This window comes from Delphinus delphis, chromosome 19 (genome assembly GCF_949987515.2).
Source record: "Delphinus delphis chromosome 19, mDelDel1.2, whole genome shotgun sequence".
Lineage (NCBI taxonomy): Eukaryota > Metazoa > Chordata > Mammalia > Artiodactyla > Delphinidae > Delphinus > Delphinus delphis.
This window is the reverse complement of record NC_082701.1, coordinates 45,270,070-45,283,341: the sequence shown is the minus strand read 5'-3', so window position 1 is coordinate 45,283,341 and position 13,272 is coordinate 45,270,070. Positions and strand designations below refer to the sequence as shown.

Below are 13,272 nucleotides of genomic sequence, written 5' to 3'. Positions count from 1 at the left end.
GTTAGAATCGTCACCCTGACATTTACAGATCATGTAATTTGACATTTGGTCAAATTATATAATCTCTCAAAACCTTTAGAAATGACCTCAAGAAGCTTGTTAGGGGCTTAACTGGGACTGAAATAATGTATGTAAAGTGTTTAGCACACTGCCTGTTGCTTAGAAAACATTCCATATGTGTTTCTATTGTATTTATAGTGATACTCCTAAAAGGAAGTAATAAGTACATGTTTCTCCCAGATGGAAGCAGGGAATATCTTTGGGAGAGAGATGGCAGCAGGAAAAGCGCAGAAGAAGGGAGAAAAGAGGCCTTTGTTATTTATTCTTTTTAGCCTATACTGGGTCAAGGGGGAAGAGTGTTATGAGGGGTGGAGGGAAGGGGGAAAGCAGAGATTAATGTGGTTTAAAGCTTGAGGTTGGGACTTCACTGGTGGTCCAGTGGTAAAGAATCTGCCTTACAATGCAGGGAACGCGGGTTCAGTCCTTGGTCAGGGGACTAAAATCCCACATGCCATGGGGCAACTAAGCTTGTGCGCCACAACTAGAGAGAAGCCCACGCACCACAACAAAGATCCCGTGTGCTGCAACTAAGACCCGACACAGCCAAAAATAAATTAAATAAATAAATAATAAATAAATCTTTAAAAAAAGACTAGAGGCCATGTTCGAATTGAGTCTTTTCTAAGGTACAAACCATTTGAATCTATGTGATTTGGAACAGTTTCAAAAACCCTCTATTAGCAGAGAGCAACTTTATGAAAAATGACCCAAGGGAGGCTTTCAAGACAAGAATTACTTTGTTCAGCAGAGGCTATCTGAGCAGAAAGGAAATTTCACTTTTCTTACTGTTAAAATGACATTCTATCAATGTCTCTAGGGAAGGCTGGTTTCACCTTCCCCGGGGCTGCTCTGTAGCTACCCTCTGTTTTATGGCCTATTTCCTTGTGGTTTCGTTTTTTTGCTGTCTTTTAAAAAACCCCTAATACGGGCTTCCCTGGTGGCGCAGTGGTTGAGAGTCCGCCTGCCGATGCAGGGGACACGGGTTCGTGCCCCGGTCCGGAAAGATCCCACATGCAGCGAAGTGGCTGGGCCCGTGAGCCATGGCCGCTGAGCCTGCGCGTCCGGAGCCTGTGCTCTGCAACGGGAGAGGCCGCAACAGTGCGAGGCCCGCGTATCGCAAAAAAAAAAAAAAAAACAGAAACCTAATACTAGAAGTACTTTGAACTTAGTAGTCAGAACAAGATTGTTTAATTAAAAACTAGAAATAGTACCATTATAACTGGGATGACTCATCTGGGACTTTATTTTAAATATATAATAGACAAGAGGAGGTTCATAAGCTCAGTGTAGACCAAAGTGCAGAAACAAATGCACTCTTTTTCCCCCAGCAGATCAGACTTAAATTCATTAAACATGGCATGGAAGACCAGCAGCCTAATGCAAACGTACAGATTTCTTCTCTTAGTGATTTTATTTCTGCCACATGAGATGACAAGTAAGTTAATACTTTTGGGCTTCTTTTTAAATAAAGAAAATTTCAGATTATAAAATGATTGGGGGCTTTGGGAAAATACAGAATCCAAACTGGAATGATTACACAGTTGGTATGGCTCAGAGTACAGAAGTCAGATAAAACAGTGAAAAATTAAGTGGAAAAATATTTTTATGGTTCTGATATTATAAGACAGGGTTGAGGTATTTTATTCTCTCCAGAGCCACAGCCAGAATTTTCCTACATTTTAATGCATTTCATTACTAATCATACCTAAAATAAACCTCTGCTCTTTATCTGAGCGTACAACATACATGAAAATCTTTTCTATGTTTGCTCCCCACCCCAACCTGGAAATACCTTTTTCCTTCTTGATTCAAAAAGTGATAAGCAGTCACTGTAATATAAGTTAGGAAATATATAAAAGAATAAAGAAAAGTAAAAATCCCCCCAAATCCCATCATCAAGAGATAACCACTCAACGTTTTGATGTATATTCTTCCAGGTTTTAAAAAAATGCTAGGCAGCAATCACCAGTAGTTTATGCTTTTTACAGGAAAAGTTAACGCATTTACAGAATATATTAACAAATGATACACAGGGGGCAAGTTTGTGGCAGCTAAAGTCATTTTTTAGCTTTGTTACTTGCTTCTAAATGAGGAAAGTACAAACTGAAATTTAGGTATGTTACAATGGATTTCTAAAAATCAGAGGTAAAAATTAACTGCTATATATCCTGATCATCCACCCCACAACAACAGCTTTACCACACAAACCACAGATGTTTAAACATCTTATTGTACTACACTGTCAGTATAACAGCGAAACATCAGATATACAAAACCAAATTTGTCTATAATCCCATCATCTAATCAAAAATGTTTTCAAAGTAGCTTTTGCCCATATGCATATTCAATTTTGATATATTTATAGGAATTGTTAGAGACGTACTTTACATTCTGCCTATTCACCTAATATTATGTCTTAAATATTTTTCCATTTCGCTCTTTCTTTCTCCTTTGTATTTCCCTACTCCCATCCCCTTATTATGCTATTTCCAAGCACTTGAAATAAACAATTTAGATCTGGTAACTATTTCTCCACCGTTTTCTCTATTTTTATCCATCCTAGTCAATATATAGATAGGATTTTCCCAAGACTTGTCCATATATATATATGTATACATATATATATGTATATGTGTGTGCGCATGTGTGTGTGTGTGTGTTTGTGTGTATAGATGGGGTAATTCCATACATATTGTTTTCTAACCCAGTGGTTCTCAAACTTCTCTGCATATTAGAATCACCTGGGAGCTTTTTTAAAACCCCAGTGCCCAGGTTACACTAATATTAATTAGTCAGAACGTCTGGGGGTGGGAGCCAGGCATCAGTACGTTTTTGAAGATCCCCAGATGATTCCAATGTGCAGCAAAATTTGGTAACCCTCATTTTTTAACCTTTTCCTTTTTTAAATTAATAATCCTTTTTCGATCTTTTCCTTGTAAAATCGCATAGCTCAATATGACTATTTTTAATCATTGCAGAGCATTTCATTGTACCGATGTAACATATTTAACCAATTCTCTAATTATGGTCATTTAGATTGTTCACTCTATCTTAATAGTTTCTTCCTGCACTCCCAGGTTCTGTTTTAACTGTGAATGGTAAAACTGAAAACTATATTCTGGACACTGAGCCTGGCCTCGAAGAATCTCTGAACTGTGCTGTTCAAAACCATACCAGAGAAGAAGAACTTCTCTGGTACCGCGAAGATGGGAGAGTGGATTTGAAATCTGGAAACAAAATCAACTCAAGCTCTGTCTGTGTCACTTCAATCAGTGAAAATGACAACGGCATCACCTTTACCTGCAAGCTGAGGAGGAATCAGTCGACATCCATCTCAGTGGTGCTGAATGTCATTTGTGAGTGAGGGGAAAGAAACTGCTAGTTAGTCTGTGTTGTGTGTACTACACTAAGTGGTAGATGAAATCTGGGTCTAAAGAGTATGTGTATTTTAACATTTGCTTGATACTGCCCAATTGCCCTATTTATGATCCCACAACATTGCATGATGGTGCCTGTTTCCCACACCCTCATGAGCCTGAGTATCCTCAAGCTCTAAGAATCTGCCAGCCTGACTTGAAATTTTATTTTCATTTTCTAAATCAGGAATGAGGGTGTTCACCTTTTCGTAAATGCATTAGCTTTTCACGGTTCTTGTCTGCAAAATGCTTGCTCATGTCCTTTACCCATTTTTCTATTAGGTTATTTGCCTTTTTCTTATTGATTTGTATAAGCGCTTTGTACATTAAGGAAATTAGCCTTTTGTCATTTTGAATGATAAGTATTTCGTCTATTCATTTTATTTTTATTTTTATTTATTTATTTTTTTTATTTTTTTGCGGTACGCGGGCCTTTCACTGTTGTGGCCTCTCCCGTCGCAGAGCACAGGCTCCGGACGCGCAGCCTCAGTGGCCATGGCTCACGGACCCATCCGCTCCGCAGCATGTGGGATCTTCCCGGACCGGGGCACGAACCCGTGTCCCCTGCATTGGCAGGCGGACTCTCAACCACTGCGCCACCAGGGAAGCCCCTCGTCTATTTATTTTTGACATTTTAAAATAGTTCTTTTTTTTTTTGCCATATTGAAATTTTAAATGTTTGTGTATTTAAAATTACCAATCTTTTCTTTCTTAAACGTTTTTCTAGCTTTTGTGTTCTACTTAGAAAGATATTCGTTGGCAATCTTTTAACATCACCTTAAACCCTCAAAGGTGAAGCTCTTTGATATTTGGGTTCCAGGTACTGGTAAGCCATTGGTGGAACTATCTGAGGTTAGTCGTCCTTCGAATGAGTCTACGGAGGTGATCACGTAGGTGGTTTGGGTGGAAAACTGGTTCTACGTGAGGGGGGTGTGGATAGTGTGTGGTGAGGGGTGATGTGAGTAAGGGTGATAATATGGTGTGGTCTGGTAGAAAGAGCTCTGGACTTGGAACCTAGTAATAAAATGTCAAAGCCATTTGATCCCATGAGCTCAGCAAACTTTTCTGTGAAAAATTGATGCCATTGTTCCTGAGATAAAAGGGTGGGGAAAATGCCAAGGAATCCAGTACTGGAATCTGCTGGTATCCTGCAGCTTGGGCTTCCAGAGTGAATCACTTACATGTTTCTGGGCAAAGGAGCTTTGCTTTTTATTTCCTATGAATTGATAAAATGTGATTTTTAACAAGCTATCTCTTGGCGACTTTGTTAGAATCCAAGACTATCAGCATACCTTGGAGCTTTTGTAATCCTTATAAAATGACAGACAAGAAAACTGAGGCCCAGAATGAAGGCCCTAATTATCACATCTGGAACTGAGAACAGAAAACAAATCCCCAGGCTCCTAATCTAGTGCTCGTCCCACTGTAACCTTCTTAAGAGAGACGCAGTAGAAATGCCGATAATATGATTCAGTGGCTTAAAAAAATGATTTTCAGTTTCCCAGCCTGATTCCACATTTAATATTATCATCGTTGCACATATATAGAAAAAAAACCCAATTGGTCAGTGATTCATAGTGACAATAACTGACACAAACTCATCAATCAATAAATTAAGATAAAGTCATAAAGTGACAAGAATATCATGTACAATCTTGAGTATTATGGATTATTGTTATAAATGGCAGACCAAGAACTCAATGGAAACTTGATAATACTCTATTTGAGGAGGGTGTGCAGAAACTTCTTTTATAATGTTGTTGCTGAAAGTATAAATTGAGACCACCTCTTTCGCAATACCTATCAAAATTTAAAGTGCACCTACCCTATGACCCAGCGTTTCTGCTTTGAGATGTTAACCTTAGAGAAATACGTGCACATATGCGTAAAGAGACATATACAAGGATTTTTTTGGACTTTTCCTTTTAGATTTTATTTAAATATTTGCTAAACATCTGGTCACATTTTTCTCCTTGTTTTTGCTTTTAGTCTTTAGATTATAGTCACTACACAGGGTTCTGTCCTGAGCCCATACTTTTTTTTACAAGGATGTTTATTGAAGCACTGTTTAGCATCTTAAAATGAAAATAACCTGATGCCCATCAAAATAAAATAATTAAAGAGTCAGATATTATACTATAGCACTCTAAAAGCAATGAGCTGGAATTATGTGGTTCAACATGAATATATCTCAAAGCGTGCAATTGTTGAGAGAGTGAAGTCTTTTATGTAAACACTTCTCATCCTCCTAGAATAATACAATATATTTCCTATGGGAATATCATATGTATTTTTAAAATACTATTTAAAAAAAAAAAGATCTGCAAGTATTTACATCAAACTCATAGCACTGGGTGTCTCTGGGGAGTCAGGAAGTGACCAGGATGGAGTCAAGGAGGACCTTAACTTTATCTGAAATGTACTAATACTTTTAAAAGGGAATGCTCATGTAGAGCCGATATGCTTAAAAATTAATTTTAAATAGTTAAATAAAAAGGAACAACTATCTGAATACCATATAACATTCTTGTTGGACATGAATACAGAATTCAAACACATTCCAAAGAGCAATAAAATGTCATTCTTCTGAGAGAGCTATTAATAGGACAGCCTACTCAGGGTCTAATTATTCAGCGTGCAGATTATACAAGCTCCTTTTTTCCCTCCTTCTCTGCGTCTATCTCTTTCCCACTGCCCACTTTTCATGCATTTTATTGCTCTTCTGTACCTTGGCCAAAAAAATGCAAGGAGCATGGAGAAGAGGGGAGAGTCAGTTCAGCCATTTCTCCCCCTAGATGTTGGAAAGCCCTGGTGGTAGTAAGGGTTGGAATCATTTGGTGAAGATAAATGTGTTTGACAATCTATGGGTCTACAGATGTCCTTATCATGACGGGAATAAGAAGTTGCTCACACAGAAGGTTGAGTGGGACTCAAGGTTATGCTCACCTTCCATGGATGCCAGAGTTGCCACGACTGGAGTGCCTTCTGATAGAAGGACATTATTTCTAGAAGATCATTGAGGAAATGCAAATATGCGTTGGTAAATCTCTGGCCAGGACAAGTATGGTTATTGTTCCGTGTGTTACAAATTGTCTACTTAATACAGATTCATTATTATATACATTTGTTTCATGGTTTATCTTCCCCACCACATTAAAAGTGCTATTAAGTTTGAAACTGGATGTATGTTACTTACCATTGTACCCCTGGTTCCTAGCCCAGTGCTTGCCATACAGTAGGTACTCAATAAATTTTTGTCAAATAAATGAATGACTACATGAGATAGACTGAAGGGACATCTTGAACACTGGCAATAAACTACTGCTTATCTGCTAATTAAACTTAAATGCTTGCGTCTTGCAGTTCCTCCTCTCCTAAGTGGAAACGACTTCCAAACAGCTGAGGAAGGCAGTGATGTGAAGTTGGTTTGCAATGTGAAATCCAACCCCCAGCCTCAAATGATGTGGTACAAAAACAGTGGCTTCTTGAATTTAGAGAAAAACCATCACCAAATCCAACAGACAAGTGAGTATCTTCAACTGTCAATCACCAAAGTCAAGAAATCTGACAATGGAACCTACAGCTGTATTGCAAATTCACTTATACAAACGAAGACCAAGGACTTTCACCTTATTGTTAAAGGTAACTCTATTGTTTATTTACTGAAATATAGTTGATTTACCATATTATGTTAGTTTCAGATGTACAGCATAGTGACTTAATATTTTTATAGATTATACTCCCTTTCACATTATTACAAAACAATGGCTATATTTCCCAGTGTTGTACAATATATCCTTGTTGCTTACACACAGAGTTTGTATCTCATAGTCCTATAGCCCTATCTTGCCCCTCTCTCCTTCCCTCTCCTCACTGGTATCCACTAGTTTGTTTTCTATATCTGTGAGTCTGTTTCTGTTTTGTTTTATACATTCATTTATTTTTTTTCCACATATAAGTGATAACATACAGTATTTGTCTTTCTCTGTCAAATCGACAGAGAGCGTAATACTTTTGCGGTCCATCCACAAAGGTAACTCTTTTTTTAAGTAATATCTAGCATAGTACAAAACTCAGAGAGATGCTCAGTAAATATTTTTTGTGACAACTAATGATGATGACAATTATGATTAGTAGCTAGGATTTTCTTTGGAGAATTATCTCGATCCAAGGAATTCTAGTTGTTTCTTTTAGGGGAATTATTCCCATTCCATATAGGATACTGCTTTTTGAGCAAAGGTCCTTTTCTAGAATCAAGTAGTAGAAGACAGTTCTGTTTGGCTTTTATGGAGGAGTATTTCCATGAATTTTCCTAGGCAACAAGGTTTGTAGGAACTGGACTTTTTTTTTTTTATTTGCCTGTGTTGGGTCTTCATTGCTGCGCACGGGCTTTCTCTAGTTGCGGCGAGCGGGGGCTACTCTTCGTTGCGGTGCGTGGGCTTCTCATTGCGGTGGCTTCTCTTGTTGTGGAGCACAGGCCCTAGGCGCGCAGGCTTCAGTAGTTGTGGCACGCGGACTCAGTAGTTGTGGCTTGCAGGCTCTAGAGCGCAGGCTCGGTAGTCGTGGCACACGGGCTTGGTTGCTCCTCGGCATGTGGGATCTTCCCGGACTAGGGTTGGAACCCATGTTCCCTGCATGGGCAGGCGGATTCTTAACCACTGCGCCACCAGGGAAATCCAGAACTGGACTTTTGAGTTAACAGCTTAGTGACAAACGGAAGAGAAGTCATAAACACATAGAGGAAAAATATACTGACTAGATAAGAAAATAGATCTATAAAATCACTCCTAACTCTGAAATTGTAACCTATAGGCTAATCAGAAAAGTGAGTGAGGGAGAATGGGGGAAACAGCTTCTTTCTCTTGGCTTCATACTTCTTCTACCCAGGTTTATGATCTCTGCAATAACAAGGAACAAAAGAAGCTCCACGTGTCTTTCCCTCCTCTTATTTCTCACTCATACAGAAAGAGGAAGGCGAGATACCTGGAGAGGCAGATGCAGATAATGCTCACGCACACATTTCCTGGTCTGGGGCCAGGATGCTAGAAGCAGCCGAACAAGCTGAGGCTCCCACATCTTGTTAGAACATCACTCACTTTGTCATTTGCCTCTCTGTGCCACTCATTGCCTTTCTTGCCAGTCCTCAGGAAGCCAATTGAATCCCAGCCAGAAGCGTTGGACATGTGACCATAGGGCTTCTTATTACTGTACCAATAGAGTGGCTGGTGGGTAGGAAGGGCTGCCAGTTGAATGCCCATCACTGTGATTACTGGTGCTTTCAGTAATTTCTCCTGCAGAACAGTGACAGTATGCCCAGGGGCTACTTGCTTTAAAAACCAAACCCACGGGCTTCCCTGGTGGCGCAGTGGTTGAGAGTCCGCCTGCTGATGCAGGGGACACGGGTCCGGGAGGATCCCACATGCTGCGGAGTGGCTGGGCCCGTGCGCCGTGGCCGCTGAGCCTGCGCGTCCAGAGCCTGTGCTCCACAACGCGAGAGGCCACAAGAGTGAGAGCCCCGTGTACCGCAAAAAAAAAAAAAAAAAAGAAAAGAAAAACAAACAAAAAACCCCACCAAACCCACAAACTCTTGGTTAAGAAGGAATCATAATTGCTCTATGTCACATTAAACATACAGCTTGTGTGGCAAGCAGGATGCCAGCTTGGCAAATTAGCTTTCATGGGCAGAATCCTGTTTGGGGTTGAGCTCTTCCAAACCAACTGGTTTTTCTCATTTCTTCCTGCGTTATTACTTGCCTGGCTATTGGCTGCCTTAGGAGCATAAGCACTCCGATGCTGGTGCTCAGGCTAAATGCCAGGTTTGCCATGAGCTCTCCCAGCTTCACCGCTCAGTGGGGTAGTTTATAAATGAGGCTGTGCAAAGTGAGAAATGACATCACGGATCTTTTCTTGAGCACAAGATTTTAGCCACGTGTTGAGATTATTTTACCGTAATGAATATGGGCTGGGTTGGGTTGGGGGGAAATACCAGATCTGGTTATAAATAAGAGAGTAAAGGGAAGAGATGCAGTTACACTTTCCAAACTCACTTTCAACAGAAACTTGGAATCCAAAGTGAGCCAGTGGGTCAGGCAGTTTATTTCAGTTTGTTTATGGACTGAAAGCTGTCACGTGTGGCTTCATTTTATTCAGCTTGGTAAAAATATTCTGATCTGTGACTGAGTTCTGATTTTTTCCCCCAACTGTACCACCTTTGCCTCTCCTTCATTTTGACATCTTTCCTTGGCACTATAAGTTCATGGGGTCCCCAGTAAGATGCCCTTTGGTGTGTCCCAGGGCTGGCTATTACAGAGTCAGGGTTTACAAGAAGTCCCAGGGACTTTCCTGGTGGTCCAGTGGCTAAGACTCTGTGCTGCCAATGCAGGGGGCCCGGGTTCAATCCCTGGTCGGGGAACTAGATCCCACATGCTGCAACTAAAGATCCCACATGCCGCAACTAAGACCCAGTGCAGCCAAATAAATAAATATTTTTAAAAAAAAAAAAAAAAAGAAAGAAATCCCATTGAGAAGAGCTTCTCCAGAGGGTTGGTGTCACCCACACCGTCATGAGAATAATTTTTAGCAACAGCCAAAAGAGAGAAAAAGTAAAGGATGCTTAATCTACTCCCTAAAATTATCCTGAGCCGGACACATAATGGAGAAGACAACAGTTGAAAGGTAAATAGTGTGTCATACAATTATGGAGGGATAAACCCCATGTCATAATCTTGAGGCATATAGGGCTTGGGCTTTGAAATTAGATTAATCAAAAGTCTTCTCTCTTCCTTTCACCCTTCATATACTATCTCGTAACACTTTGTCCTTTACAACACTATCTCAATCTGCAGCAGTTTTTTTTTTTTAATGTCAGTCTCTCCCACTAGAATATGAGCTCCTCAGACACAGGAGCCTTCCATGCCTGTCCTATTTTTTCAGGGCTAAGAACAGCACCTAACACACAGTAGTCATTTAGCAAAAATCTATTGATTTCATTCACTCTACAAACTCAATTATACAATAAATAGCACACTCTTTATTTCCTATAAATTCCAAGAATTTTATCTTAGCCATGATTGGAGCCCCTTTCCCTCCTAGGGTGGCATCAGAATCCAGGAGCTTAGACAGAGTCATTTAAATACCTTTGTTGACCTTAGCACTCTTACTTTTGTACGTTTCACCCCATACCAAATATATTAACATGAAGTATTAAGTATACTTTTTGGCTGTAAAAATTTGAAAGGGTATTTAAAACTTGCATACATTTTAAATTTTTCTATAAATAAGTTATTAATTTGGTTCTTAAGTTTTAAATGTTATTATTATTATTTAACAGTTGGGTGATAGTCGACACAAAGTTACATTTTATAGATGCTTAAACATTTATGCATTTTGATTAACTTTGCCACTTTATTTTCATATTTTGGAGCCAATACTTTTTTTTCCAGTCTCAAATATTTTCATAGGCTCTTGGAAAGCTTACAAGCACAGGGACTGCACCTATAGTACAAAATGGCTCTGAGCCTACCTGGTGTTCACAAAACAAGGGAATGGGCTTTCACTTCTAGGTGGCTGGTGTCTTCCTAGCCCAAATTAGAAGTAGACTCTCTGTTCTTCCATATCATTTAGGCAAAGATAAAAATCTTTGCCAAGATTGGGAAGGCTGATGCTTAGAGTTCTACTTTCCTAGGGGCAGGCACTATGCAATCACCCTGTATAATGTCTTGTCAACTACCTGGGGCACAATCACAGCACAGCTACAAGGGTCCCACTGTTCCTCCCTCCTTAGTCCAGCAGCTTCCTCACCTTTTCTGTTCTTCCTCTTAAAACCTTCCTGCCTCTCTCTCTCCTTCGAGGATACCTCCCAACATCTTTCGGGTTTTTCAAATGTTAGGAAAAAGCATTGATTTCAGCTTACTTCTGCTTTCCGCATGGCAAAAATTATGGATCAAGCACAAAATGATCTGACTTTGGGGAGTTATTCATATTACAATAAATTATCCTTCCAAAGAGGAGTGGATTCAAAGCCTGTCTCTGCTAGTTACTAGTTCTGTGACTTTGGACAAGTAAACTCAAAGCCCCTGGTTCCTCGCCTATAAAAAAGAATGACAATAAAATTCTTCAGGATTGTTTGGAGAATTTAATTAAGAGGAAAAATGTTAGGTGCAAGGCACCGTGGCTGGGACATACTAGAAGTACATAAATTAGAAGCATATAGATGTTAACTTTCTCGTTTCCTGTGTTTGCACTTCCAACAGATAAAGCTTCATCTGTACCGATAGAACCCATTATTGCTGCATGTATTGTGGTCTTTCTGACCTTGTTATTTGGACTGATTGCCAGAAGAAAAAGAATGATGAAGGTATCTAAGTATTCTAAGCTAAAAAGTCATCTAAACAAAAGCAGAGAACTGGCTATATAAGTGACTATAGAATTAGGAACCATACTTGAACGATCTGGTCTCTCTCCCATGAGATCTAAAATGGAAGTTGCTTAAGGGAATAAAATTGTACATCTATTATGAGTACAGCTTTACGAAGAATAGAGTAGAAGGATAGAAGTGCATGTGGACAAGACCTGAATGAAAATAGCTGTGGTGTTAGAAGTAGGTGCTGATTTTTCTTCCTTTTAAATTTCTCTTTATTGTTGCTATGGTTCCTTTGGTACAATAAATAAATAAATATAGAGGCGCATCTGCTCTGGATTCAGAGATCTGTGTGAAAAACACGGCACTTACTGCTCACCTCTTGAGTACAGCCACATGCCCTGGTTGTGGTGGGCTGAAGTTTGAATTGTTGAATGGTTAACCTTGCTGGTTAGCATGATGCAGAGGACCTGCATACATAGGTTAATGCTATGCATTTGACTCCACCAGTTAATCCAGTGCCAAAGGCAGGCAAATGTGGCAGAAAGCCTCTAAGGAAAGGCCAGTGTGGAATTACCTTTTCTTAAATAAAAATGATTAATATGGTCAAAGAAATAAGACCTCGACCAGTGCAGAGGTGGCTGTATTCCCAGCCACCTCTGTATTGGTATGTAGTTTTCTACATAGATGATTAACAGACATTTGGGTTTCCGGTCCCTTGAGCCACCTTGATGCATTCAAAATGTTTATTCATGGGCCTTAGCAAAACAGGCAAATTCATTGCCCTTGTCCTGTTCGCTTTTAGCTCTGCGTAAAGGATACAGATCTTCAAAGCAGAACAGCTCTGTAAGTACTCTGGGCTGGGGTCAACGATTTTCCATAAGCAGATGGGTAGCAGTCAGTGGTGCGCATCATAAAGCCCATCCTGGGCAAACTCCTCCTGAGATGGAAGGTGCTAGAAGGTGAAGTGGTTCAGAGGAGAATGGAGGGTGGAGGAGAATCTGCCTCCCCTTTAGAGGAAGACAGGTGAGGCTAGGTTGGAAGGTTGCTTGGAACTGACCACACCTTTGGTCTTGAGCCTGCTTTTTCTTTAAGCAATTTCAGGCTAATTCTTGTGCAAACTGCCTTTTATCGCCACACAATGTAAATGTCTGAGAGAGCTTACCCTGGGGGAAGCCACTGCTGCATTCTCCTTCTCAACCAGGTCAGAAGCCACATTCCTCATCCTAAATACCGCCTCCTCTTTGGAGCTTCCTTTAGACTGTTGGCTCCAGCATACCTGAAGCGGGCAGTGGCTAAAAAGAACAGAGGCATACTTTCCAAGAGTATGAATTTTGTTTTGATTTTTTTTCTTAGTGTTATGATCACCTTTATAATTAATTTCTTGATTCATTTCAGATGAAAAAGCCAAGATGACATCTAATACGGCAAGAGTTT

The 13,272-nt window shown here is 40.0% G+C and overlaps 1 protein-coding gene across 2 annotated transcripts; it reads left to right on the top strand.

Annotated features, from left to right (window-relative positions):
- Positions 1-1,285: 1,285 nt before the first annotated feature.
- TMIGD1 (transmembrane and immunoglobulin domain containing 1) lies at positions 1,286-13,065 on the top strand. 2 transcript variants are annotated; one of them, XM_059996662.1, is made up of 5 exons: positions 1,286-1,495; positions 3,138-3,416; positions 6,840-7,118; positions 11,729-11,832; positions 12,641-12,685. In XM_059996662.1, exons 1-5 carry the CDS (start codon positions 1,369-1,371, stop codon positions 12,683-12,685), a joined length of 834 nt encoding a protein of 277 aa, XP_059852645.1. In that variant the 5' UTR covers positions 1,286-1,368. The 2 variants fall into 2 exon arrangements, with proteins under 2 accessions (XP_059852645.1, XP_059852643.1); XM_059996660.1 differs by having other exon boundaries at positions 11,729-13,065.
- The last annotated feature ends 207 nt before the right edge of the window (positions 13,066-13,272 follow it).